A 27851-nucleotide genomic window follows, 5' to 3' on the forward strand; every position below is an offset into this window, starting at 1 on the left:
TCAGATATCTAAACAAAGACAAGCGCAGGTATAAATACTTTTGATGGAATTCCTTGAAATTTCGTTCAGGGGTAGGACATGGCCCAAGGAAGTACAGTGAAAATGTGGCCATACAAATACAAACTACTGGCACAAAAAATGATATTTCGGAGTATGTTCAAAGTGATACTGATCCAAGTAAAAATGGAGATCAAGTGAATTTAAATTTAAGAAAGGAAATTACTTAGGTTCAACCAGCTAAACTAAGATGGCAATATAACCTGAAAAAATTAAACTTTAACGTTGTTATCGGAAGCATGCTAACATGTTGTTTTCAATGTTCTGTTAATTGCTATTATTTACTTGTATGTTTTATTTTTGTATTCATCATTTCAGTTGATAAACTCCATTCATGTCAATGTCTAGTTCTGGTCTCATTTCCCTTAAAGGCAAATGAGGAGAGGAACTACCATGTATTTTATGAGATCCTCGCAGGGATGAACGACTGGGACAAACAGGAGCTCTACCTACAGGGAGCTGAGACCTATTACTACCTAAATCAGGTACAGCACACATTAGTGAACACTGAATGACCATCTATGGCTTTTCTCTTACATGATCTTGCTTCCTTTTCACTCATTAAATGTGTAACACACACACACATATATATATATACATTTTTAATTTGTTCCCCACTAGGGTGTTGCCTGTAAGTTGAATGGGAAGCAGGACAAACAGGACTTCCAGCTTTTGGTTCATTGCTTTGAGACCATTGGACTCCATGCTAACCAGGTCTCCACAATTTGGGCAATTCTGTCCTCAATTTTGCAGCTAGGCAACATCTGCTTCAGCTCATATGAGGTGTGTGTGTGTGTGTGTAAGTGTTAGTCAAATCAAACTTGGTGTAGTTTCATACATTAAGGTGTTTGTTTCAGCATGAGTCCTTTGAGGTGTCTCACATCTTCAGCGATGCTGAGACCAGAAGAGTTGGCTCCTTGTTGCAGATTTCCTCAGAAGCCCTGCAGACCATCATCACTCACAGAGTCACAGTCAGTACAGCTCATGTAACAGTCATGCTTTTTCTGTCTTAATTGTTCATGTATCTGTAAATGTGCACACTGATCAGTACTGTCATCTACAGGAGACAACCTATGAAAAGATCTACTGCCCCCTGTCTGTGGAACGTGCCATAGAATCCCGGTAAGTACAGTTCATCTATAGGTGTTGCAGTTTGGAGGTAACCACCATTTGTCTTGGCTTCTACCCATTTAACCATCAATTTATTTCCTCATATTTATTCTGGACCTTGCAGTGGCAACAGGCAAAGGATGGTATCCTGTGTCCTTCTCCCGAACCATCCTTTTTTTTTTGCAGCTTCACATAGTATGCTTGTTGCCATTCCTGTTGGCTATCTATATTCTGTTGGTAAGCCTTAAGAACACTACTGCTTTGTTATTACATTTCATTTATTTTTAGCTGATGCTTTTATCCAAAGCAACATAGAATAAATTGATTCCACCCCAGAGTACAAGCCCAGAACAACAGCTGCAGAGCAGAGTGAACGGGCTAGGGTGTAAGGTTAGACCATGTCCTGAATGTAGACTGGACCCGATCCATTCGCAGCACGGTACGCAAGTACTAATGTTTTGAAACAGACGCGGGCAGCAACTGGTAACCAGTGAAGGGAATAGTGTGTAGGTCATATAGACTGTGGCATTGATTCTACAAGTCTATCAATCTATCTGGCATATCATTCTTAAAAATTCTCAAATGTCCAGTCATTCTATTCAGGTTTTAGCTCCAGCCTACAATTTCCTGAAACAAAGCACACAATCAAAACAGGGAAAAAGAAGGGCCACCCCTTAGGACAGGGGTAGGCAACCTTTACTAACGAAAGATCCGTTTTGCCCCCTCTTCCCCTAAATTAAATCTGTCTGGAGCCGCAAAACATATTTGATAACAGCTTATAAAGTTATATATATAGTTATACAATATATATAAAAACTATAGATATAGTTATTATTTTTACCTCTTATGAAGAGGAGAACAAAATACATTGGCATGTTTAGGCCTACTTTGAAATAAATAACAGCTTTTTTTGCTCATCTCCAGCGTAGTACTTTTCAGCAAATGCTTTGTGCTTGCTCTGGAAATGTCCTTTAACATTACATTTTTTGTTGTTTGCAATTCCTCGCCACACATAGGGATACAGATAATCCAGCATCGTTGTCAGTGAAAGAAAGGAATCTGTCCACGCAGAATTAAACTCTCTATTTTCCTCCCAGACTTTTGTTTTTGGGGATTTCTCCATGGTTAGTTTTCTGAGGCTGGTGGTCGAAAACTCTAGATTAGCCACATGCAGGGAAGAGTGCCGGGCCGTAGACATAATAGGATGTGACGCATATTTAAATTGACCAAATATTAAATCAAAAAGTGAGAGCAGGTCAGACTGGAGCCGGACACAGAAACTGAAGCTTGATACAAACCAACGGCATCTACTGCTCTGACAAAGAAGCTGCTTTGCTGATCTCTGAGTAGCTGAGACCAGAGAACCTCGGGCGACTTTCCACTGAGCATTCACGTGAACAAGCTCTGATCTCACTGTGTGTGTCTCTCTGAGAGAGTGAGCGGGGCGGGAGCCCCGGGGCCTGTGTGTGTGTCCGCTGTCTGGAGCACACACACACCCATGCGCCCGCTCCTGGTATTTCATGGCGGCCTGATACGATGATGATTAAAAAAAAAATTGTGAACGTTACAGGGAGCCACTGCCGAGGGGCTTCAGAGGCGCAGGGGGCTTCAGAGCCGCGGGTTGCCGACCCCTGATTTAAGCAAACAGGCCAATTACTTCACATATCAGTGGATCCTAACTTCCACTCTGGGATATTATCTGGAAATAGATGTGTGAAAGTGAATAGTTTTTATATATTATATATGTGAGTGATCTCCAGTGTGCCCTGTGCACATGATGGCACAGTTAGTTCAGTGCAGCGATTTTACAAACACCTTAATGATATACTCAAAGTGTTAGAAGACATTGTTAAAAGTATTAATCACTCTGCTATTTAATGGAATCTGAACATAATTAGCTATTAGTCATTTTCTATCTTTTTCAATTAAAGGTTCTTATGGAACAGATATGTTACAAAAACACAAAGAACTCTGCTGGCTTTAATGTTACTGATGAAATGGAATCGATAATCTGGCTTCAATTCACCTCCTCATGTCTGCATCATCAATTTCCACTCTCCAAAATGTTTGTACGCTTGGATCAGAGTTTGTGTGGAAATGCGCAAATTTTCCCGTCAAGTACTTTTTTATAAATCCCAACGTTTGTGTGAGAAGTGGTGCGCGCACGTTTGAGGTTATAAAAAAGGCCACAGGAAGTGTTGCTAAATGTGCTAAAAATTATGTCAACTGCTACATACTCCATACTGGAAATAACATCTCACTCTTTCACATTGTCACAGTGGTTGCTGAAGTTCATTAATCAGCATCCTGCAACCTGTTTAATGCTGGTTGCAGATTTATTTGGTTATAATTTAAATGTTTGCTTGTGAATATCACTGACATCTTCAGGGTTATATCTTCAGCCTTGAAATGATTGTGAATCAAACGTTTAACCTGTGAGTTTGTACTTTTAAAATTGAAAGGTGCATGTGCCTCCTCTCTCTTTCCCTCTCTTATAGAGATGCCATTGCCAAAGCCTTGTATTGTGTTTTATTTGACTGGTTGTTGGAGCAGATCAATGACTGGCTGAGTCCCTCAAAGATGGACAGCACAGTGGGGGTTCTGGACATTTATGGATTTGAGGTCAGTATCCTGGACTGAAATCTGGAGACATAAAGTAAAGAATATCTTTTGGTGTTGAATGTAACATCACAAGACATTCTCTGTTATTCTGTAGGACTTGGAAGTTAACAGCTTTGAGCAGCTGTGTATCAACTTTGCAAATGAGCAGCTGCAGCACTTTGTCAACAAGGCAGTGATCTCTCAGGAGCAGGTAAGTTGGATAAAGGCTAAATGAACGATCATCTGACCCTCTGGGACCTTCTAAAATAACGACTAAAAACACTAATGATGTAGATCAGTTAAGCTGCTCATAATATAACTGCTTTTGGGTTGAGAGTTTAAAAAAACATGAAGTTAATCTCCTTCTATTAATTGTTGACATCCTGGACAATTTTGTGATGCAACCTGACCGAAATCTATTAACATTTACCATCCGGAATCCAGACATATAATAAAATATACATATACATGTATATACCTTCATAACAACATTACTTTTAATGACTCACCGGCCAAAGCGATTATATACGACCTGGTTTATCAGGAGAAGATTCCTGGTGGGCTAGGCTGGTTGTTTGGCTGCAATGGCTGGTTACAGGGTCACTTAAGACCAGTAATGCAGGTAACGCGTTACTTAGTTACTTAATACTTTTAATAATAAACGCGTTACTTAGTAACGCGTTTATTAAGTAACGCGTTACTCTAATCTGACCACTTTTTTCAGTAACGAGTAATCTAACGCATTACTATTTCCAAACCAGTAATCAGATTAAAGCTACTTGTCCAAATCAACTTGCGTTACAATTTCGGTATTTGTGGTTAAACCGCTGGGCACGTCCTGCGGCTGGGGGAGCAGTCGCCCCGTCGCCCTCCTCACCATGCTGCCGGAGGCTCGGTGTGCGGCACACCCCGACATTTTTTTGGGGGGGGGAGTTGCTCGTGCGCGGTGCGGGGGCTTTCCTTCTAGTGGGCCGCGGGGCGGTATCTGTCGGCGCTACGGAAGGCGGGGACCGGTTGGAGGGGGCCGGGTACGGCGGTCGGCGGCAGCGACTCTGGACGCGTGTTGGTCCCGTCTCGCGGATCACCTCAGCTACAGCGCCGGTTGGGGGAACCCTCCGTACGCGCGGGGGGGGGGGGGGGGGGGGGGGCTCCGGCGGCTTCTAATAAAGTGAGGGTTGGCTAAACCGGTTGTCGTTTTTATGTTGAGGCGGCGGGGGTGTTGTCGGCAGCTGCTGAATGTAACTTATAAAGTAACTTGTAATCTAACTTAGTTACTTTTAAAATCAAGTAACTTGTAATCTAACTTAGTTACTTTTAAAATCAAGAAACTTGTAAAGTAACTAAGTTACTTTTTCAAAGTAAATATGGCAACACTGCTTAAGACCATAACTTTATAAATGAATAATCACACATCAGCATTTTGCAGTAGGCTCACTTAACTGAAATCCAGATGTAAGCTGATGGAAGTGTGTGATGTGAGAAAAAAAGAGAAATTAGAAAGTCAGGATTGAGAATAGAAACATAATAGAGTGAGCTGAAAACTAGAGTTAAAAAAGAAAGCTTTGCAAGCTCAATTCGCACAAAAGCCAAACTAAGCAAATATAAAAAAGAAGAAAAAGCTTGCTGCTTAGCAAAGGTATAAAACAAGTGCTAGAAGTTGATTGTGATGAGGTATGCATGCTAGTAACAGTCTCAAATAATATATGTGATACAAATATGTTCTTTGATAATGCAAAATTGTGCATTGCGAGTGTGAAACAGTGTGTAGTTTTGTGTAGTTTTGAAACCACAGCAGGTGGTGGTGAAGAAGAGGCAGAACCAAGAAAAATATCTCAACTATACAATTAACTCCAAAGTGGAGATGTAGATCTGCTTAATAATAGGACTGAACGATTTGGGGAAATAATCTAATTGCGATTTTTTTCCCCCAAAATTGCGATTGCAATTTAATATGCGATTTTTTTCTCCCAAAAAAACCATAATGAATGATTTAAATATGACCAACACAATATTATATACATTTACTGTACAATATTCTTTCCCACAGTTTTATTTAACTGCTTATTACAGCAACAAGAAAAACAAATCAGTGTGCATTTAAGTAATTTAATCAAGTCATTGTAAGTATAAACACAAGGATTGCACTTTCCTTTTTTTATTGTAGGTGTCTTACTGCTCCCAAGTCAGTAACATTTCCAGTGTTGGGAAGTTTGAAAACCTATTCCGTTACAGAATACATGCCCAACCAATTTGAGTAACGTATTCTAAATACTTGGATTACTTCCACATTGAATTTATATTTGTAAGTGTTGGAAAGCGGCGTTGTTATAGTCAGTGGAGCAGCAGCAGTTTAAGCTCTGTGTCCGCGGATGCGGCGGGCCAGCTGGATGCATCTTGCGGATCAGCAGCTCCGTAGATTCCCGTTCATGTCCGGGTGGTCGTGCAGCGGTATGGAGGTGCCGGGCCTCAGCAGGAACACCCCCGTGCTGAACACCTCCGTCTCGCAGATGTGCATGTATGTGACCGGGGGGCTCTGGAGCCCCGCCGCCCCGGAGCACGGCTTGCTTTTCCGCGGAGTGATTTTCAGGTCCGCCGCCCGCACCGCGGTCAGCAGCGGCATGAGCTCGCTCTGTGAGTCCGCCACGTCGGCCGAAGACTTTAGAACCCTGTAGGTGATGCAGACTTGCTTCGCTATCTTCTGGATCAGAGGAGTTTTGTGGTCCCGCGGCACTCTTGCTGCGGGTGAGGACAGCAGCCCAGAGCCCTACTCTCTTAGTTTTATCAAATCGCGATTTTATCGCAAATGCAATTAATCGTTCAGCCCTACTTAATAATTGTCAGAACACTATTGCAGGCAGGGGACATTGTTGCAATTAGATATTTTAAATGTTTATTTAGTGATGCAGAGACCACTGGACAACAGTCATGCTGAGTGAATCAAATGCACATAGAGCTGTTTCTGAGTGACCCCATTGTTACAGCCTTCCTAAACTAAATTGGCTTAACTGGAGATCGGTGTTATGTCATAATCTGCGGGGAGAACTTCTCTTCTGTTTGCAGGAGTGTTTTTGAGTGTGTGTGTATATGTAAGTGGGTTTCTGCTCGTCTCTGTCGCTCTTCACACACAAACTGACATCACATGTATTTAGGTAATAATTGATGGTATTTTATCATGAATCCGGAACCATTCCCTTTAACCCTGACGTCCTTGTTGTTCGTGTCAAGTTACGTTTCATTTTGTGTGTAGCTGGTTTGAACATGTCTCAAACTTTAGAGCAAATCAAATACTAATTAAATGTCAATTACTGTATGTTTCCTAATAACTTATGATTAGTTTAGATCTTTATTGTCAAAATATAAAGTGAGCAAAGGTCAGTGGGGGAGTGAAGAGGAAGCAGGCTCCAACAGGTGACACTGACACAGTACAGGACGACCAGACATTTAATGTGCGTCTGTCCTAGTTCTGAAGTAGCGGTGGTAATAATTATGCAGCTGCAGGACATTGTCAAAAGAATGAACATAGCAGAAAACATGAATCGATTATGTTCTGACACTGCATTGCAGTGTTCATTTTGGCAGCTATTTTTCATTTAGTCATAGTGTTTAGACGAAAATGCATATTAGTTGTAGTAACATTTAGTCATTTTTATCCTTCTTAGTTTTAGTCTAGTTTTCGTCGACAAAAACTCGGAACATTTTAGTCTAGTTAGTCTACATTTAATAGCCACTTTAAACTCCTTTCTTCCCTTCTCAGGCCCAGGGACCCCCTGTGTTGTGTCTACACTGCAGAGGTGTGGACTCGAGTCACATCACTTGGACTCGAGTCCGACTCGAGTCATGAATTTGATGACTTTAGACTCGACTTGACAAAATGTAAAGAGACTTGCAACTCGACTTGGACTTCAAAATCAATGACTCGTGACTTCACTTGGACTTGAGCCGTTTGACTTGATAAGACTTGCTCCTTTCCCCAAAACACAAAGATTAAAAAGTATGTTATTAAGGATCGCTCTGTATCTGTCATCGTGTTTGTGTGCGTCTGTGTGTGCAGCGCCGCCGCTCCCAAAACGCGCACTACGCGCTATGCGTCGGGCACCAAGTCCTGAGGGGGCACCAAAAAAAAGCAACTGAAAAATTATCAAAGTTATTATAATTATGTAGCCGAGCGTTTGGTTGTATCATAAGTCCGGCTTCAGCCGACAAAGGACACGAGAGCAGGTCATGCGCTCGGGACAGCACACCCGTTTATTCTCCGTTCATTTTACAACTTCACTCATCACAGCACCCACTTCCTTTAAAACCCCCTTTCAAAATAAGAGTCACTACCAACAACCCACTTAAAACCCGAAATACAAATCAACCCTCAACAATAACGTCATTAAATAAATTAGCTTACAATTATAATGCCGACATTATTTCAGTATAGAAATATTAGGTACCTTTTAGCCATGTATATCACAAAAAAGGCAGAACAAGAGATAAATTAAATTGCTCAAAAAAAGTTAAAGAAGATTGACTATTCTTGTTTGTACTTATTGATGATTATTTAATGTAATCATAGAGGAGTTATGCTTAGGGCACCAAAATGGCTCGCAGCGGCACTGGGTGGAATCATACTACGTCCACATCGTGCACAAATGACTGACAGACTTTTGGCCAATTTGGTCTTTTGCAAATGCAATTCAGCATAGGGCCCTGACATATAAAAAGCACAACCCTGTTCATTGTTATGTTCAAGTATTTGTTATGTTTCTCACATGTACACACACACACAGACAATATGAGGTAAGATAAATGAGATGAGATAAACACAGGACAGGACAGAAATGTTCATGTTCATGTATTTGTTATGTTTCTCACATGTACACACACACACACAGACAATATGAGGTGAGATAAACACAGGACAGGACAGAAACTGCTGTGGAACTAGTTAAAATGCAAAATACAATGTTAGCACTTTTGTACAAATAATTACAGTTGCACTTGTTTTTTCAAATGTGTTCATTCTGTAGGAGTGGTTTAAAATGAAGAATATTCTTGCAAAATATGAGTTAAATGTTAAAAATGACTGGTTAATAGTGCAATAGGGAAGTGCAATGTTGGCACAATTTTTTTCTGTAATTTCAATTGCACTTGTTTTAATAAATAAATAAATAAATAAATACAGATTTTAAAAGCATACATGATCTGTGTAAATATATTATTACTCAGTGATCAAAAGGACTCGAAAAGACTCGAAACTCAAACTGCAGGACTTGGACTTGACTTGAGCGAATGTCAGTCTTGACTTTGGACTTGACTCGGGACTTGCCTGTCTTGACTCGGGACTTGACTCGGGACTTGAGGGCAAAGACTTGAGACTTACTTGGGACTTGCAAAAAAATGACTTGGTCCCACCTCTGCTACACTGCATAATAGTCTAGCTTGCAGTACTTAGGTTGTCCATTAGATATCCCTCCTAGAATAGGTCTATGACAGGGGTCGGCAACCTTTACTATCAAAAGGGCCATTTTGCCCCTCTTCCCCCAATAAAATTTGTCTGGAGCCACAAAACATATTCAATAACAGAGCTTATAAAGTTTTATATAAAGTTATACTAAACTAAACTATAGTTGTTGCGTTCATGAAATTATAGAACGACAATAAAGAAAACTGTTTTTTTATTGCTATTGCTATTATTGGGTCCGTGACGTTACCCGTTGGTTTCTTCAGAGCGAGAATGAGGCTAGTAGGAGGAGTTCCCCCGGCGCCATCTTGCCGGTGCTGTCTCCTCCTACCTCAAGGCTAACCAATCAATGGGCAAGGTAGAGGAGCGCGAGTGTCGACTCACAGCTGTGCGACGGCAGCAGTGCTCTAGATGCCTGGTTAGCTTAGGCTACGGCTAACCGGCTACCGGCGACATGCTAGTCGCTGGTGCTAACAGGCTGGCGCTGTGCTGCAGCTGCTACCGGATGGTCGTGATCTTTACCATGAACCAGAGGTAGGTAACCTTTAAACTATACAACAAAACCTATTGCTTTATCTATCATCATAATCATATGATAACATGCCTCAAGTGTTTTTTAATACGTAATTGTTATAAAAGTTACTGTTTATTTAACACATCTAATGAACAGATTGAAGCAAGTTAACTACAGAGTCGTGTGTTTGGTTGTGACTTGATTTTTTTATTTTAATAAGTTAATATCAATAAGCTTCATGTGTAAGTTGCATGTCATAGTAACTTTGTTTCACAAATATTCTGATACAGTCTGATATATCCACCATTACTATTGCACCTCGTTTATTTAGCCTGTTATGGAATTTTAGAGTGAATAAATAAGACTCATATTAATTATTTAATTATGTTTCACACTGAGGGAAGTGGAGAGACTTGATGTGGACTGTTATTAACAGCTCTGTGGGAGATTATCACCTTGAATATTACTGATGAGGTAGAAAGACATTTTATCAATTTTTAAAATGTTTTATTTCTTTCAGTACTTTTATCCAAAGCAACTTAAAATATGTGCATTTAACCATGAGGGTACAAACCCTGAGCCCAGTACATCGGTTCTGTTAGACATCTGTGGTGCTTCATACACAACACAAAACATTCTTTAATAGTGAGTTTCTTCTTTTCATTAGATGAAGCACTGCAGCACCTGATGTCCTCAGCAGCAACATGGTGGAGATCGGCAGCTTCAGGCTGGTCAACATGAGGACAACCTGCACAACACTTCATGTTTTCCTCCCTTAACTAAAGACGGCCTGCAACTGTTTAGAGTTGGCAGTCATTGCTAAGTGTCATGGATACTAGAGTTAGTTTCTATAGTCATTATGGATGGTTAAAAAATTGACACTTATTAGAACAATGTTTATCTTTTGCTTTCTGATTTGATACACTATAGATAAGAACCCAGTGTTTTATTTTTCTTCTTCGCCATAAGAGACAGAACATGGTCATCACAGCTGTGTCCTTCAGGCTCGTCCGTCCCTAATAAAATGATAGGAAACATAAAAGTATGGCATTATTGTAGACTAAGTGTTACTTATGAACAAAGTTTGTAATCCATATTTGCTGTGGATTTTCAACTATGTATTTGAATATGCTTTTGGATTAAACTGTTTACTACCAAGACAATGAATGTGCAGTATTGATTGATTATTTATTTAAGCCTCGGGAAAACACATTGAGGAATAAGACCCTCATTTACAATGGTGCCGAGGTTACAATAAAGAGTAAAACATTGAGAAATAATAAATAAGAATAAATAAATAAATATGCATATATACATACAGCAATACAAAGTAAAAGGTCACAAATCAACCCTGACAATTCAATAAATAATATAAAATAATATGGTTAAGCTTAACCCAACTAACAGTTACAATCACTGCAGGAGAAGCCAGCCCTACATGAAACAAGACTCGAGAACTCCTTTAATGAAATAAATGAGGCCAATTTTAACAATTTTTGGACCTCATTCCAGATGTAGGGTGCTTCATAGCAGAAAGCTGTCTTCCCCAAGTTAGTGTTAACCCGAGGCAGATATAATGAGAGCCAGCTCTGGGAGCGGGTATTGAGGTTATTACAATTCCAGGTGATGAGAGAGGAGAGATTTAATGGCAGTAGCCCAGTGATTGTTTTGTAAATATAGATCTTCCAATGATTATCCCTTTTTTCCAGACAGGGCTGGTCAGCCAATCTTGTTATAAAGAGTACAGTGGTGTGTGCCATAGCGGTCTCCAGTGATACAACGCAAAGCAGAATGGTATACAGCATCCAGGGATTTCAGTGAGGTTTGGGATGTATTTCCATGAATAACATCACCATAATCTAAAACTAATATAAAAACTAGACTCAATAATGCGTTTCCTGGCAAGGAAAGTGAAACAGCACCTATTTCTGGAGAGAAAGCCCAATTTTATTCTTAACTTTTTTATGAGTTGATTCACATGTGGTTTAAAATCAAGCTTCTCATCAACCCAAATGCCTAGGTACTTATAGCTGGTGACCCTTTCCAGAGCTGTACCATTTATAGAGTAGAGTTTTAAACTGTTAAAATCAGTGTTTCTAGCTTTAGTTAAAACCCTAACCCACAAAGCGGGGGCTGTGAAGGGATCTGCTTGAAGATCAGTAGTATGTGCAGTATTTTCAAAAAGGTGCCCAGCTGCAGCAAAATGTCAAAAGCAGAGCAGATGTCAGAGGGTTCAGTTAAGACAGTAGAGTCTGCTAAGATGCTAGCAGGCAGGCATGAACTGCGCTCTCCTTTTAGACTTGTAATTGTTTTCCAGACGATTCCAATTGTTTATATCTATATATTGTTTACAACTACTTATATCTCTAGCATTGCATTAGTGTTTTTTTACAAGCTTTTTTCTCATCTTATTCTACAGAACAATTTCACGTGCATTATCTCATGTGTGGAGACATTTCCCCCCAGTCAATGTAGATTGCAAATACGATGCGAAGAACTATATTAAGAATGACACAGATCCAGAAGCATATAGTCAAGTGCCCAAAGTTTCCCCAGGGCTCAAATCAGCCTATGACAAAACAAAATGTTTATAAATATGTCTGTATATTAAAGGTAAATACAGTTAGTATAAATTACCCACAAAATGTCCAGTTTATTCCTGTTAACTCCCGTATATTCCCGTTAATTCACATGGAAAGTTTCAAACTTTGAATATTCCCGGAATTTTGCAACCCTAGTTCTACCTATGTATATGTGTTTTATGCATGTATGTCGGTTAAGTTATAAGCTACTGGATGACCTAAATTTCCCACGAGATTAATAAAGTATCTATCTATTTATCTCTATGAGTGAGTGAGTGGGGGCGGATCCCTGGGGCCTGTGTGTGTGCTGTCTGGAGACACACACACACATTTTCTGCTCCTGGTATTTCATGCTGGCCTGATACGATGATGATTTAACAAATTAAGTTTTTATTTTAATTTAAATTTCTTAATTTAGAGCATGCCTTGCATCCGGCGGGCCAAGCTGGACCCCCTGGCAGGCCATGTGTTTGACACCCTGGTTTAGTGTGTTTGTACCTAGCCTTCCAGCGTTTTCCCTACTGACTTGTCTTCTGCCTGATATCCGTTGTGACCTGCTTGTTATTTCCCTGGACTCCTGTTTTGCATGCTCATTACCAGATTTTTGCCTTCTCTGCCTGATCTCCGTTGTGACCTGCCTGCTATATCCTGGATTCCGGTCTTGCCTGCTCCTTACTAGATTTGTTTGCCTTCTCTGACTGACTGTCTGGCTTCTGACCCCTGCTACGTTAATAAACCAAGAACTTTGCTTATTCCAACACTGCTTCTTCGTCTTGCTTTTTTGTTCACGCTTGCCATTTTGCCAGCCCTGACACATGGCCTTGGCCCGCCCCCCCCATATCATCCCCCCCGCCCCACCTACACTCATTATAGATATGATATCTGCCAAAGTACTTCACTTAGTTTTTGAAAACCTCGGATACACCTGGAATAGCTAGCTAGCAGCATGAAGCAAATGAAGCACTCAAGATGCGCTGTAGTCGGCTGCACAGACCCCAATAGCCAAGAAAAACTCCCACAAAGTTACTTGATAGTTATTAATAGTTTAAAATCACGACCATGTACCTATGTGACACGCATTACCTTTCAGAATGGGGTTGATGATGGTAGTCTGTGTTTTCATCTAAGTAATAGGTAAACTGGTCAATGAAACCAAGAACTAGCATTATTTAAACCAATGAGCACCCACTGTAGTATCACTGTGTGTGTCCTATAGGAAGAATACAGTGCAGAACAGATCCAGTGGAACTTCATGCATATCAAGAACTTCAACCCCTGTCTGGAACTGATTTCCTCTAGGCCACAAGGCATCCTGCATATATTGGATGAGCAGACTTGCCTCCCCCAGGTACAGATATGCACACACACATTCATAAATATACATATATCCCTCTTCGTATCCTTCGGGTATTCACCTTATTCAATGTTTAAGATCTCTAACAAATGGATTGATCACTTTTCCAAATATATTGGGGACAACTGGGTAAACATATAATTAGCATATTATATGTTTTCAATGTGAACGCATTTGTGTTCTTTGAGAACTGTAGGGTCAGCTACATCAGCCAAGGATGTATCAAACATATTTCAGGTTTCAATATTATTATACACAGTTTTGTTGTGGGGGGGTTCTGTCACGGTTTGGTATTTTCAATTGTTTAGGTTCAGCCGCTGTTTGAAGTGTTTTCTGTTTATTAGTAAATCTCTGTTATGTATATTTGAGTTGTTTCATGTTTTCACACTCCGTGTTTCTGTTTTCTGGTTTAATTTGTAGGCCCTGATCCTAGTGTTTTCTTCACCTCCTGTCTCTGTGATTGTCTGCACCAGTCCTGTCATGTGTAACACCTGTGTTCAATTGCCCCTGCCTTCCCTGTGTGTATATATATAAGTCTCTGTGCTTCCCTTTGTCCTCATCGGATCGTTTGTTTAACTGTTGTGATGTCCTGTCCAGCTCTCCTGTCCTGTCCTGCTCTCCTGTCCCGTGTCCCAGGTCTCTGCATCCCCTGTGTAAGCCTCCTGTGTTTTCCTCCTTGTGTTTTTGTTTCTCCAGTTTCCCCTTTAGTGTTTATAGTTTTTTTGTCCGTTAAAGACTCTGTTTTCATTAAAATTACAATCCTTGATTATGCTCTGCGTCTGGGTCCTACTGCTTCATCCGATCCCTGACAGATGATGGACCTGATGGATCCTGATCGTGGTGGCAGCTGATCGTGGACTATTATTTTTAACGAGACTGCTGATATACACTAGGCCTACTCAAATGCTCTGCCATAACAGACAATAGCTTTTTTTCCACTGTTTAAAAGTTTTTGTCGCACCTTGATAAGCCCTATTAGACAAATTGTGATTTGTGAAGATAGGCTATGCAAATAAAATGTCATTGATAGATTGAACATTAAGGGGCTTTATTTTTTTTTATTTTTCAGGCCACTGACCACACCTTCCTCCAGAAATGCCACTACCACCATGGGAACAGCCCCCACTATGCCAAGCCAAAAAGCCCACTTCCAGTCTTTACTATTTATCACTATGCTGGACCTGTCACTTATCAGGTACTAGGCAAAGCACAACAATTGATTGCAGCTGATGCAGTGAAAACAATTTTAATTTAAATAATGCTCTTTCCTTTTTTAGGTTCAGAATTTCCTGAATAAGAACCATGACCAGTTCAAGACAGAAGTGGTTGAACTTTTTGCCAGGAGTCAGTTAAAGGTGAAAACTAGAAACTTACACAAGTTATCAATGAGGGCCCATTCGCTTAGCATAGCATAGCAAAGCTGAATGTTTGGCATTGATTAACAGGAAAAATACTGAAAGTATCATGAATTAAAAAGACAGCAATTTCAGTCACTCTTCTCCCCCCGATTCAATTTTAACACATACAATCTCATTCCTTCGTAACAACACCTTTACCATAAGGATGATTACTTATTTTAAATACATAACAACCCAGTCACAGTAGACTGACCCAGAGTGAGGGACACAGGAACAGTTAAATAGTGGGGAGAGGGGAGTGATTAGACTGTGAGCAAATATAGGCGTGATCAGCTGGTACAGACATTGTAATGCAATGTCACCTGGGTCTAAAGGAGGGAAGAACAGGGGATTTACATTTACCCTGTTCAGACCTGGTATGAACAATCTTCCTGACTGATCCGTTTAAAGTGGTCAGTGCTCAGCCCAGGTCTGGACGCACCCCAATTTTTCCTCAATGAGTCTTTATATCTGATCACTCTGACCACATTCTGGTATGATCTGAGTGATGAAAGCGTGAGGCAAGGGCAATGAGTGAGATGGGATGGAGTGGAAAAAAATATCTCCTGGATAGACCAATGGTAGATAGGGACATTCACAAGTTTCCACCTTCATGGCTGCCTTGATGTCTTTCCATCTCCCACGAATCTCAACCAGTAGTGGGGAGAGGATCCCACATGTCCGCTATTCCCAACTTCATCAAAACTAAAGGACAGCCCGATGGGCTAAAAGACCATCCTCACTCAAGGCAAAAACACAAATTAACCCTGTCAGGTCCTACAGCCCTGGAAAATTGGAAAAAATATGTCAACACTGGCAAACGATGCTGCCAGGGTTAGGGTTAGGGTTAGCCACCGGGATCTCCCAACAACAGCCTGAGAAAAACTATTCAGGTTTAAACATGCCCCATTAGAAGAGAACGGCAAACATAAATTGTCCAGTAGTTTCAGTTGGCATCGTGGCAGCTCACCTCAGCTCTGTCCATGCGTCTTTCACTGTCTCATTTGTGTCACTCTCTGAGATGGCAGCTCTGCCCGGATGCTGCGGTACCGTCGGCCAAACGGCAAACTTCACAACCCTCTGTAAAGCCTTACGGTTGAGGGCGGTGCCGCTGCCATACCAAGCGGTGATGCAGCCAGTCAGGAGGCTCTCTATAGTGCACCTGTAGAAGTTGCAGAAAATCCTGGAGTCCATGTGGAGCTTCCGCAGCCTGCGGAGGAAGAAGAGCCGCTGTCTGGCCGTCTTCCTGATGGAGTCTGGGTGATGGATCCTGGTTAGGTCATCTCTGATGTGGACCCCGAGGAACTTGAAGCTGCTTACTCGCTCCACCGTGGTCTCGTTGATGAAGAGGGGGGCGTGTTCCACTCCTTGTCTTCTCCTGTAGTCCATGATCAGCTCCTTCCCTTTGCTGACGTTGAGATCAAGGTTGTTGTCCTGGCACCAAGATGTCCGGGCTCTTACCTCCTCGCTGTAGGCCACCTCATCATCGCCGGTGATCAGGCCTATGACAGTGGTGTCATTAGCAAACTTGACGATGGTGTTTGAGCTGTGGGTGGCCATGCAGTCATGCATGAAGAGAGAGTACAGGTGAGGACAGGGCACGCAGCCCTGGGGGGCACCGGTGTTGAGAGTCAGGGTGGAGGATGTGGTGCTGCCAATCCGCACCGCCTGTGGTCTGCCCGCCAGGAAGTTCAGTATCCACTCATGGAGGGCGATGTTGACCCCAAGGATTCTGAGCTTGGTGACGAGATTCAGGGAAACAATGGTGTTGAATGCTGAACTGTAGTCGATGAACAGCATTCTCACATATGTGTCCCTCTGATCCAGGTGGGAGAGGGCAGTGTGGAGGGTGAGGGAGATGGCATCTGCAGTGGACCTATTTGACCTGTAGGCAAACTGAAGAGGGTCCAGAGGGTCAGGGAGGGAGGAGGTGATGAATGGTCGTACCAGCCCCTCAAAACACATCATTATGATGGAAGTGAGTGCTTCTGGGCGGTAGTCATTCAGGCAGAGGGTTTTAGTTTTCTTGGGAACAGGGACAATGATGGTCTTCTTAAAACATGCAGGGACTACAGACTTGAGCAGTGACAGGTTAAAGATGACTGTGAAAACATCTGCCAGCTGATCTGCACACAGCAGCACAGCCAGGGATGCCATCAGGCCCAGGTTCCTTGCGTGTGTTGATCCGGTTGAGGGATTTCCACACGTCTGCCCTGGATATGACGGTGGCGGGCAGCGGTCCTCCTGGGCCGGGGGGCTGCTCTCAAAGCATGCAGAAAAAGTGTTCAGATCCTCTGGGAGAGATGCAGACATTACATCAGCACTGCTGGTCTTGGCTTTGTAGTCTGTGATGGTTCTCAGTCCGGCCCACATGTTCCTTGTGTTGGATCCCTTGTAATGGGACTCCACTTTGTCCCTGTACAGTCTCTTAGCACTGCTAATAGCACTCCGGAGCACGTACCTGGATTTCCTATGTTCCTCCAGATCACCTGAGATGTAGGCAACAGTCCGTGCTTTGAGTTTAGCATGGACGTCACCATTAATCCAGGGCTTCTGGTTGGGAAATGTTCGTACAGAAATCCTGGGTACGATGTCATCGATGCAATTGCGGATGTAGCAGATGACCGCGTCTGTGTACGTGTTGATATCATCATCCTGGAACACGCACCACTCCGTCGTGCTGAAGCAGTCCTGTAGAGCCGAGTCTGATTGGTCGGTCCACCGCTGAATGGTCCAAGTAACCGGTCTGTCACGCTTGAGTTTCTGCCTATAGGAAGGCAGCAGCAGAACTGAAACGTGATCTGATTTACCGAATGGGGGGCGGGGGAGGGCCATATACGCACCCTGGAAGGGAGTGTAAACATTGTCCAGCGTGTTTGCACCGCACGTCGGACAGCTGATGTGCTGGTAGTATCTCGGCACATCTTTCCTCACCTTAGCGTTGTTTAAATCCCCGGCAACGATAAACGCAGCCTTGGGCCTTGGTGTCTCTGTCCTGTCAATCACCGCATGCAGCTTGTCCAGTGCCTGGTTGGGGTCGGCGTGTGGCGGAATGTACACTGCTGTTATAATGACCAAAGTAAACTCCCTCTGGATATAATAAGGCCAGCATCTGATCATGAGGTGCTCCAGGTCCGGAGAACAGCCCGAAGAAATAATCCTCACATCCGAGCACCACAGATCGTTCACCATGAAGCAGACACCTCCTCCCTTGCTCTTCCCCAAGTTTGTTGTCCAGTCCTGGCGGTGAATGGAGACCCCCTCGGGAACAATGGCGGAATCCAGGATCAAGGGGTTGAGCCAAGTCTCTGTTAAAACCATCACGTTATAAAACTGAATGTACCGTTGAAACGCCAATCTGCTATGAAGTTTGTCCAGCTTGTTGGCCAGGGACTGAACATTAGCCAGAAGAATGCATTTTCCTCAGCTGGACCAGGACGCTGGCCCGCGACCCTTGTTTCCTTCGTTGTCGCCTCCGTGATCCAGGTACCGCAGGTAAACACCGCCATGGGTAGTCTTCTTTGTTTGTAGTTGGTGCCGGTGAAAAACGTTTGTACCGTCAACCCGATGGACAGTTAATCTCTATCATATGTGATGATAAGGCTCGCTTTACCGGAGTGCACAATACAAAATAAAATATAATAAATAACAAAAAGATTTTAAAAAGAGCAGAGCTGTGGGATAGAGTGAGACATGGCAGCCTTCCTCGGAGCCATCATCCTACGACGCTAGAGCAGCATGGTCCGCCTTCCTCTAGAGAGCCAATTAGACCCCCAGGGAGGGCGCTGGGGTGCTGCAATGCGGGGTCAGTCAGACCCACACCTGATTCCAATTTTAATCTAGAGGGGTATATAGAGAAACCGGTGTCCCATTCACTGTGTGCCACCCTCCCTGACCATGCCATGATATCGCGTTTGCACGATTGAAACAGCTATTCTCCGAGAAACCCTCCTCTGAGCAACAGAGCCAGACCTAGAAGGGGACGCACAACCAGATGGAGTAGCAGACTGGTGAGAAGACAGATGTCTTTGAGGACGACATGGAGGACAACTTGGATGATGAGGTAGAAAACAACGAAGACGACAAGGACTACGACCCAGTGGGTGATGCTTCTGCAGATTTGTCATCTTTGGACGAAGAAGAAGAGGGACAAGACCACGGCTTCATCACCACCCCCACCGGACTTGTGGAAAGAGAGACCTTCAAGTCAAGAAACGGAGAAATAATGTGGGCATCGCGGGCGTACGGCCGAGAGGGGAGCCACTGCTCCTCCTCCGCCGTTGATAGCGGGCGTGTACAGGTCCCGGAGCGAGGCCGCCAGCGGCCTGTGGCACCCCGAGAACGGCCGGGCGATAATCTAGTGCCACGATGCCCCTCAAACTATTCCACACGTACTCCAGATGGCTGCGCTTCGACGACCGCGAGACGAGACGCTGTAGACAAGCCACAGACAAATTGGCACCTGTTCGAGAAGTCTTGGACACATGGTTGGCACGGCTAACGTGTCTCTACAACCCGGGGCCCGAACTGACCGTGGATGAGCAAGGGTTAGGGTTAGGGTTAGGGTTCCTGTATACACTTGCATCTACTACGCTTGGTAGATGCTAAGTATACAGGAAAGCCGGGCAACAGACGCCCAGAATGGAACTTGGGGTTGCGGGTAGTGCATGATGTAACAGAGGGCTGCTCATGGTCAGGGGAAGAGAGATGTTCTCCTCCAAGTTTGCATTCACGCAACTCTGGTGTCTTACATCCCAAAGAAAAACAGGAACGTGTTTCTCCTGAGCACAGGAAACCGGTCATCGTCCTGGACTACAACTGTCCTGGACTACAACCGCAGCAAAGCTGGCATGGATAACCTAGACAAGGTGATCGGAACATACAACTGAAGGAGGATGACCGAGCGCTGGCCCATGGTTGTCTTTCACAACGTTATCGACGTCCCTCCTACAACACCTTTGTGATATGGAGAGAGATCAACCCAGACTGTCTGCAGGGCAAGCTGAACAAGCGGTGGGTGTTCCTAGAGCATCTGTGAAAGCTGTTGTTTCTCCGTTCATCAAACAAAGGGAGCGTATCCACCGCACGGAAGCGTCCGCTGTGGTTGTGAAAACCGTAAAAGCAGCCGCCGCACAGAGAGTTATAGTCCCCATAGATGCTCGACCCGAGCGTCCGGCCTTTTCAACGGCTTAAGCAGCAGCCCCGCTCAGGGCGTATAAGAGGAAGAGGTGTCAGATATGTCCTAGTAAAAAAGACTTTAAAACTTGCACCGTGTGCTGCCGGTATAACAAATACATCTGCAAGGGCTGCACAGGTGTATATTGCCCTACATGTGTGTCGAAATATGCCGGGGGAAGCAAGGATAACACAAGGGTTAAGATAGTACAAGGGAAGACTAACCAACTGCTATAGACTTCTCCAGAGTGCTGAGAAGAGCAGTCAGAGGGCTTGGATGAAGATGATTGGGCACCAACTGAGTGGATGGCATCTAGGGACCCTAAGATTCACTGATTAACCATTTGGAGGTACAAAAACATATTGTAGAGTAAGTGTCCAGTATTGAGCATCCTACTCAAGGATCTCAGGTGTGTGATAAGTATATCACCTGAGACATATTCGTTTATGTACCAGATGTCATAATGACAAAGTGAAGTTTTTTTTACATGCATGGGAGTGAAGTTAACTTAAGCAAATTGCACGTCCAGAAATGTCAGACAGATCATCAATTTATATATTCTCTGCTGATAATTAAGAGATAAAAAAGTCAAACCTTTCGTGAAAATAAATTCTTATTAATTAATCAATTGTTTTGTTGGAAATAGTGTCATTAAGTATTGTACAGTAAAAATTATCAACAAGCTACATACAAAAAAATTTGAAAGTGTAAATGATTTATAGGTGGTATCATGACCAGCAGTAGTCTAAAGACAAAAAATATTTAAGAAAATACATTGTACAATGACTTTAAATATGAGAAACCAGTTATTTCAAAACACCCATAGGAATCAAAAAACACACAAACAAAAAATGTTTTACTTCATATGGCCGTGTTCAGCAGATGGTGTCAGAGATGTTCCAGAAGGTTCATGATGATTACGTTCAGCAGAGAGAGCTTGGCTGGAGAAGGAAAGGCCTTCGCCAGCAGCACTTTACTGCTGCCTCACACTTCCTCCAGTCCTTGAATGAACTCATCACTCGCCTGGAGAGGTACCAACACACAAATAATTTGATCAGTAAAAAACCTTTGAAGTGGATACAGTTTGACTACATGCATTTAGCAGCTGTAGTTTCTTGGGGTCATTTATTTAAATATATGTAATGGAATATAAAGTTCCATTTCAAATATATCCAAAAATGTATTTGTGTGAATCATCACTCTACAAGAGATTTCGCAAGATTGACCGAATGGGTCTGATGTTTCTTGAATATGTGTTAATCATGTGTACTGCTGTTGGTTAATAGTCATACGATATGCCAAACATTTGTTCTATGATAATTCAAAAACTAAACAGCTCTCAGTTGCAGGCATGTCTAAAGATGAAAACAACTTCTTGATAAGTAATATTTGTCTTTGCTTTTTCTCACTTTATAACCAGGTGCAAAACTATGTTTATTCGTTGTCTGAAGCCAAACTATGTTAAGGTGACCTCAATTGATTAATTTAAATGTTATCTAGTATTATAATATCAGGTACCGACAGTATGTTCCTGGACAAACAATGCTTGCATTGGATTTCACATATCTTCTTTCAGCTACCAGGTATCTTTGATGTGGACTATATGTCAGCCCAGCTGAGGCATGGAGGGATGCTGGAGACTATCCACATCCGGAAAGAGGGTTTTCCCATCCGGCTTCAATACTCGTACTTCATAGAAAGGTGTTGCAAATATACAAAGCCTACCTGCCCACATCATTATTAGAGTACTTGTTACTTAAATATGTATAGCACTTCACAACAACTGATTTATTCTAATTGTGGGAATATTCAGATAAACATTTGCAAGCAACAACAGTGTAAAGCTAAATGTTTCCCACGGTGGATCTGTTATTTCATAGAGGCTTCTTTTATTTAGAGTACCCTCCACAACAAAAGTAATTCATATGCATGGAGGAACAGGTATGATCTGTCGAAGTTGTGTTATGGTGCTGACACTAGCAAATAATTTGCATCATTGGGGATTTAAGAGCTTCCAAAATGAGCTTGCCATATGATCCATTTCAATCACAGGTATGGGCTTCTGTTGACCCAACATTTGAGTGAGGTGTCAGACAAAGAACAGACACTGGCTTTGCTGGACATGGTTGGTGCAGAGGAAGAACACTACAGACTGGGTCTTACCAAGGTACCTATTTACTTAATAATGAGTCTCATTGGAAGTTCTACTATACATATCAATGTTTTCAAACTTATATGTGTGTTAGCTGTTCCTCAAGGAGCTTCTGTACAAGCAACTGGAGGAGAAGTGGAACAGCACTCAGACCTGGGCTGCCATCACCATCCAGAGGAACATCAGGGGCTTCCTCTGCAGAAGGAACTTCAAGTTCTTCAGACAAAAAGCCATTGTCATTCAGAGCCACATTCGAGGACACCAGGCCAGGTATAGAGAGCATTAAACCTGATTCTGATTCATAGAGACCAGAGAGGAATAGAAGTTGATAAAAGCTGTGACAAAATCTCTCGATTTTCAGGAGACAACTCAATCAAATACATATCGCACTTGTGATTCTTGGTTTTAAGTCTTTGACTGTGCTTAGCTAGAATGTGGTTATACATTGTCTTGTTGAAAAATGTCCCTGGAAAAAAATTGAATCTTGAAGGCAGAATATGCTGCTTTTCAAAATCTCTATGTACCTTTCGGCATTAATGGTGCCATGACAGAACTGTAAGTTACCTTTGCCAAGGGCACTGACAAAACCCAATACCATGACAGACCCTGGCTTTTGGACTTGTTGCTGGTAACAGCCTGGATGTTCCTTTTCATCTTTGGTCCGGAGCACACGGCATCCGTTTCTTTGAAAAATACATGAAATACTGACTCGTCTGACCACAATACACATTTCTACTGTGTTATGGTCCATTCCAGATGCCTTCTGTTATGGAAGTTTTCTGTAAGCTGGTGAAAAGAGAACTCAGGGACTTTACTTTAATGTACACTCAAGGAGACCAGGAGGTGGAGCAATAAACAAACGCTAACAGAGTAACATGAGCAACACCAAGTCTTAAAATGTCTCCCACAGTATCCCCATATACCGTATCTTCCTCTACTTCTGTCACCCATTCCAACAGCACATCTATGAATGGCTGGCGCAACTGAGTTGGATATAAAAGACACTCAGCATAGACACTAACATTTACTGTTGGTTGGCTCTTTATCTATAAGCTGACCTTTGGTACTGCTTGGAGAGAGAAGGGAGTGAAAAAAAAATTATTACGCATTACTGGGACACCAGCTCCGATATAAATAATCAGTCTCAGATCATGAAGTCATGAATTTTTGATTCAATGCATCTTGTTCTCCACTTAAAAAGACACAAATGCAACAACCGGATACCAATATATGAGATTTATTGATATCTACTAAGGGAATGTTTACACGGATCATAATGCAAAGAAAATACAAAATGGAATAAATAAACATCTTGATATCTGGCAATGAAATTGAAAGGTGACTATTTGGGTGATTGTGGCAGGTTATGCGATAAAGGGGATTTCGCTTTACTAACGTTATTGACAATTTATCAATTTATCAAAATACTGGGAAAAATTGGTGATGGTCATATGATGTTAAATTTAAATTTTTTTTAAACAATAACTTTATTTTAACTGTAAAATTATTTAAAAGATTAACAAAAATAAGCATATGAATCACTGGTCTTCTGATTAGCTGGCTGATCTCTCGCAGGGAATTAACTTAAAAACGCACTTAAGTTTATGTTAATCGATAGGGTAACTTTAACTGTGAGACAATAAAAAAGGAAAGACGATATACTAAAGAAGTATGTGAAGAAGTAAAATCTGAATATGTAAAGTGAAGTAGTAGAAGAAAGACAAAGATTCTTTGTCTGACCACTGTTTAATGGGGGCGGTCACACTAAAGACTATTCACTTTTGGAAGATAAGTAATGATTTTGAATCTTTAGGTTTGATTTGAAGTTTTTTTTTATAACTTTCAAAGCTCAGCATGGGCTGGCCACTTGTTACATTTCGCAGCTCTGACTCCCTACAATCCTAGTCGCAACTTGTCCTTGTTAGCGGTCCCTAGGTCAAAGCTGACTACTCAGGGTGACAGAGCTTTTCTCTGTCAGGGCCCAGAGGATCTGTAACTCCCTACCTGACAAGATTGGGGCTCGCCAACTCATTGCCTATCTTCAAATCACTGCTCAAAACGTATTTTTCTAGGACAGCATTTATTAACATCCGATTGTAACTCTGGTACCACTGTGTCGTTTGAAGTCCTTTATTACTTTTATATTATTTTATCGCAGCCACATTTGATTAAGATCTTAAATAGGTAAGCTTTTGACTTTACTTCCTATAAGTGTATGTGTGTAGTTTAGTTTTTTCTTTTAAAGGCTTAGAGGTAGTGATGTCTTATCTACTTAGCTTGGCTCTCACATGACTTTCATAGACCTGCCATACAACCCATTAGCCCTGTTTGCCTGGACCAGCTGTAAGCCTGTTCAGTGTGTATTTTATTAATGGCCCCACCTGAGAGTCGTTGTTTTAGTCTTTGCATGAGCTGTGACACTAAAAAACATATAATATATATATATAATTTTAGTTAAAAAAAACAGGTCAAATAAAAAAGGTATTTTAACAAAGTAGAAAATAATTTGAGTCTGAACTTAATAAACCCAAATGTCAGCCCACTGTGACATCATTGTCAATTCTAATTACAAGTGGACAACAGCATAGCCTACTTCTGACGATTTAACCATCTATCTGTAGTCAGAGGTTAATAAAGTTTAAAACAAAATCTTGTTTGGTTGGTGAAACGAGTGAGGAAAATCCCATTGTCTAGATTCTAGCTTCTATGATGCAAATTTGGTGTAATGGGTCCCATCCTATCTTTGGATTTGGATTTTAAGCAGACCTGTCCAAGACAAACTGAGAGCAGCGCATCAGTTTTGACATAGAGGAAGACAGTTCTCCAGTGCAAGAAAAGTAGAATGTCTGAATGACAAAGACTTGTTACTTCCACCTAGTGTCCTGAGTGTAATGATAAAAAAATTCTTCATTTCAAATGAGCAGCAATGAAAACAATTCTAAATATAATTTTCAATTAATGGTGATAAAGAGGTGTATTAGAGAAGGATAGAAAACTTAAAGATGAGGCAGAAATTAGAGCTGAGAGGGAGTTACGTTTCACCTGAAGCCTAAAATGAGGTCAGCGAGTGCTATACTAACATTGAACACTTTGTGTTGCCGCCCCCTCCCTTCATCTAGGAAGTACTACAAGCGTCTGAAGCAGTCCTTCACCCAGTTCTGGGCGGTTATGCTGATAACAAGAGACATCATTAAGAGACGTCATTGGAGGAAGGTAAATAGTAAAGAGAGATGTTGCCCAGCAAAGCCCCTGATTGGGTTTCCTGGCAACCTCCTCTTTGTTTAGTTTATTGTGCTGTAAACCTTTTCTCTAACAAAAAACCTTTGGCAATAAAGAACCTATGGTCACCTTTCTTTTTTAATTGTCTCTGAGTTTGCTTTTTCACCTCATAATGAAATCTATATTCAGATTATTGTTAATTTACGTTTTTTTATTATAAATAAATATTAATTATTATTACAAGAAATGTTATCCCTTTCCTTTAACCAACTTTCCTATCTTGCATTAGTCATGTCAGTTTGACACAGACACAAACACGCCCTGCTTACACACTCTGGACACGGACTTCAACCTTTCGCAATTAAATTTGAAACAACACTAAATCTCTTGTTCCACCTTCTGTAACCTGTTCCTTAGACTTCTAGTTCTAGCTTTAACAGGAGGCTTCTTTTTCCTAAAATAGTGCAAACCCAGGGGATAGATACAGAGGAAGCTGTTTTTGAATCAACCTAAAGATTCTTCTCTCAGGTACTGCTTGGGTTTAATCTATTTTTCTTATTCTTTCTTCACTTACAATTATTATTTTTCTTCTTATCATACTCTCGTTGTTTTTCAAGACTTTGACCATGACAAGTGGTGCTATGAGGTGTCTTCTCACAGATTTCGTAATGCAGCTGTTCACTTGTTCATAATCTTAACCTCAGAATTAAGTTTAAAAGACAAGATTCATATTGAAGCTTTACAGATCTTTCTGTAACTTCTGATAAAATATAAGCACATGTTTTGATTTTATTGCACTCTTGTTCAGAGACCTAGGTAACTCACTAGTTTCCTAATAATTTCCAAGGAAATGTGTAAAATGATTCTAAGGAGTGTTCCTATAGAAATGAAGAGGTGATTTTGTGGGGGTTTTGGAGAAAATGAAGATACTTGTAAATTGGTGCACTTTCCAGTAAGTAAGTCAAACTCTGTCTGTTAGGTAGCTGAAAATTCAAATGTGTCAAATGTATCCTGAGTGTGCCTGTGCAGACAAGCATACAATTCAAACATAAAAAGCAGTAATGCATAAGGTTTACTTGAGTTTAAAACATGTGACCAATGTTACACACAAAGATCAAGTTATGTATTAGTTGTACAGTGTCTTTTAGATCTCGGGAGGAGCAATGCAAAATAAACAAGAGAATAACTGATTATATCTATTGGATTATGTCAGCTAAATTGAAATGAAAAAATTCATAACTTCTCTTTCTTGTTATTTTGTTGTATTATTTTCCTATGATTAATGCCAGATTAAATAGTTAAATCACTTCGATAATCAAGACATTTCCTGCTATGATTTATGATACACTTATTTGCTTTGGGAAGGGCAGTCATTGTAAATCTCATGTGGTGCTAGCGCAGGGTTGGGCTGCCTGTTTATTTATAGAAAACAGAGTTACTTTATAACTTTGAAATTAGTGAAATGAAGCCATGATAAAAAATATTTGCACTTGAAATGTTTGTATACCAAGTTAAACCCCCATTGCGTATCACATTTACGTTATTTTTTGGGTCTTTATCTGGAGACCTGTATCCAGTATAATCAAGAGAATAATCAACTAATGATGAAATATAAATCTAATAATTTAAACTAGAAAGGAAGTTTTTTTTTCAATAATATTGGAGTGATACTGCTGTGCTTTATTGAAGTAATACTACTACTGTAATAAACCTTCTGAAGAAAAACAAACCTGGATTTCAGAGTTGTTTTGCCAATTATATGAGCAGAGCAGCAAGACCAAATTGGTTGCAGATGTATATCACAAGTTGTTAAATAATAAATACAGCATGGAGATATTAGGACGCATTAAATTCTATGACGTACCTGGATACCAAGCTAATAATTTACCTGAGGACTGAGGAATACACAGTGGTTCTACAAACAGCTTGAGTTTAAGGATGCTAAATTAAGCATGAACAGTCCAAAGTGTAACATTAAGGTGAAATGGATCTATGGCATAAATTAAATATAAAATAATCCTATTGCGTTTTCACTAGTGTAAATATCTAAATTGTAAGAATTGTTGTTATATTGTTATATTTACATCGGAAGCGGGTCTCTCGATGGAGGCCACCATGTTTGTTACAGGGACCAACTAAACACCTTTTATGACAACTGAAGGCTACCACACATACCACAACTTCACCACTAGATGTCTCTAAATTCTACACACTGAACCTTGAACATAACTCAAAACACA

At 41.4% G+C, this 27851-nt stretch overlaps 1 protein-coding gene across 1 annotated transcript in view; it reads left to right on the forward strand.

Annotated features, from left to right (window-relative positions):
- myo15b (myosin XVB) overlaps positions 1-27851 on the forward strand; it is a 111215-nt gene that overhangs the window by 15110 nt on the left and 68254 nt on the right. The window contains exons 9-23 of the mRNA XM_062378709.1: positions 429-542; positions 679-840; positions 915-1028; positions 1121-1179; positions 3666-3789; positions 3884-3979; positions 13530-13661; positions 14737-14862; positions 14945-15022; positions 21123-21271; positions 21661-21706; positions 21817-21941; positions 22293-22407; positions 22487-22662; positions 25512-25605. Coding sequence (XP_062234693.1) covers positions 429-542; positions 679-840; positions 915-1028; positions 1121-1179; positions 3666-3789; positions 3884-3979; positions 13530-13661; positions 14737-14862; positions 14945-15022; positions 21123-21271; positions 21661-21706; positions 21817-21941; positions 22293-22407; positions 22487-22662; positions 25512-25605 — 1710 coding nt within the window. The remainder of the gene's footprint in view (positions 1-428; positions 543-678; positions 841-914; positions 1029-1120; positions 1180-3665; positions 3790-3883; positions 3980-13529; positions 13662-14736; positions 14863-14944; positions 15023-21122; positions 21272-21660; positions 21707-21816; positions 21942-22292; positions 22408-22486; positions 22663-25511; positions 25606-27851) is intronic.

Source organism: Platichthys flesus, chromosome 20 (genome assembly GCF_949316205.1).
Source record: "Platichthys flesus chromosome 20, fPlaFle2.1, whole genome shotgun sequence".
Lineage (NCBI taxonomy): Eukaryota > Metazoa > Chordata > Actinopteri > Pleuronectiformes > Pleuronectidae > Platichthys > Platichthys flesus.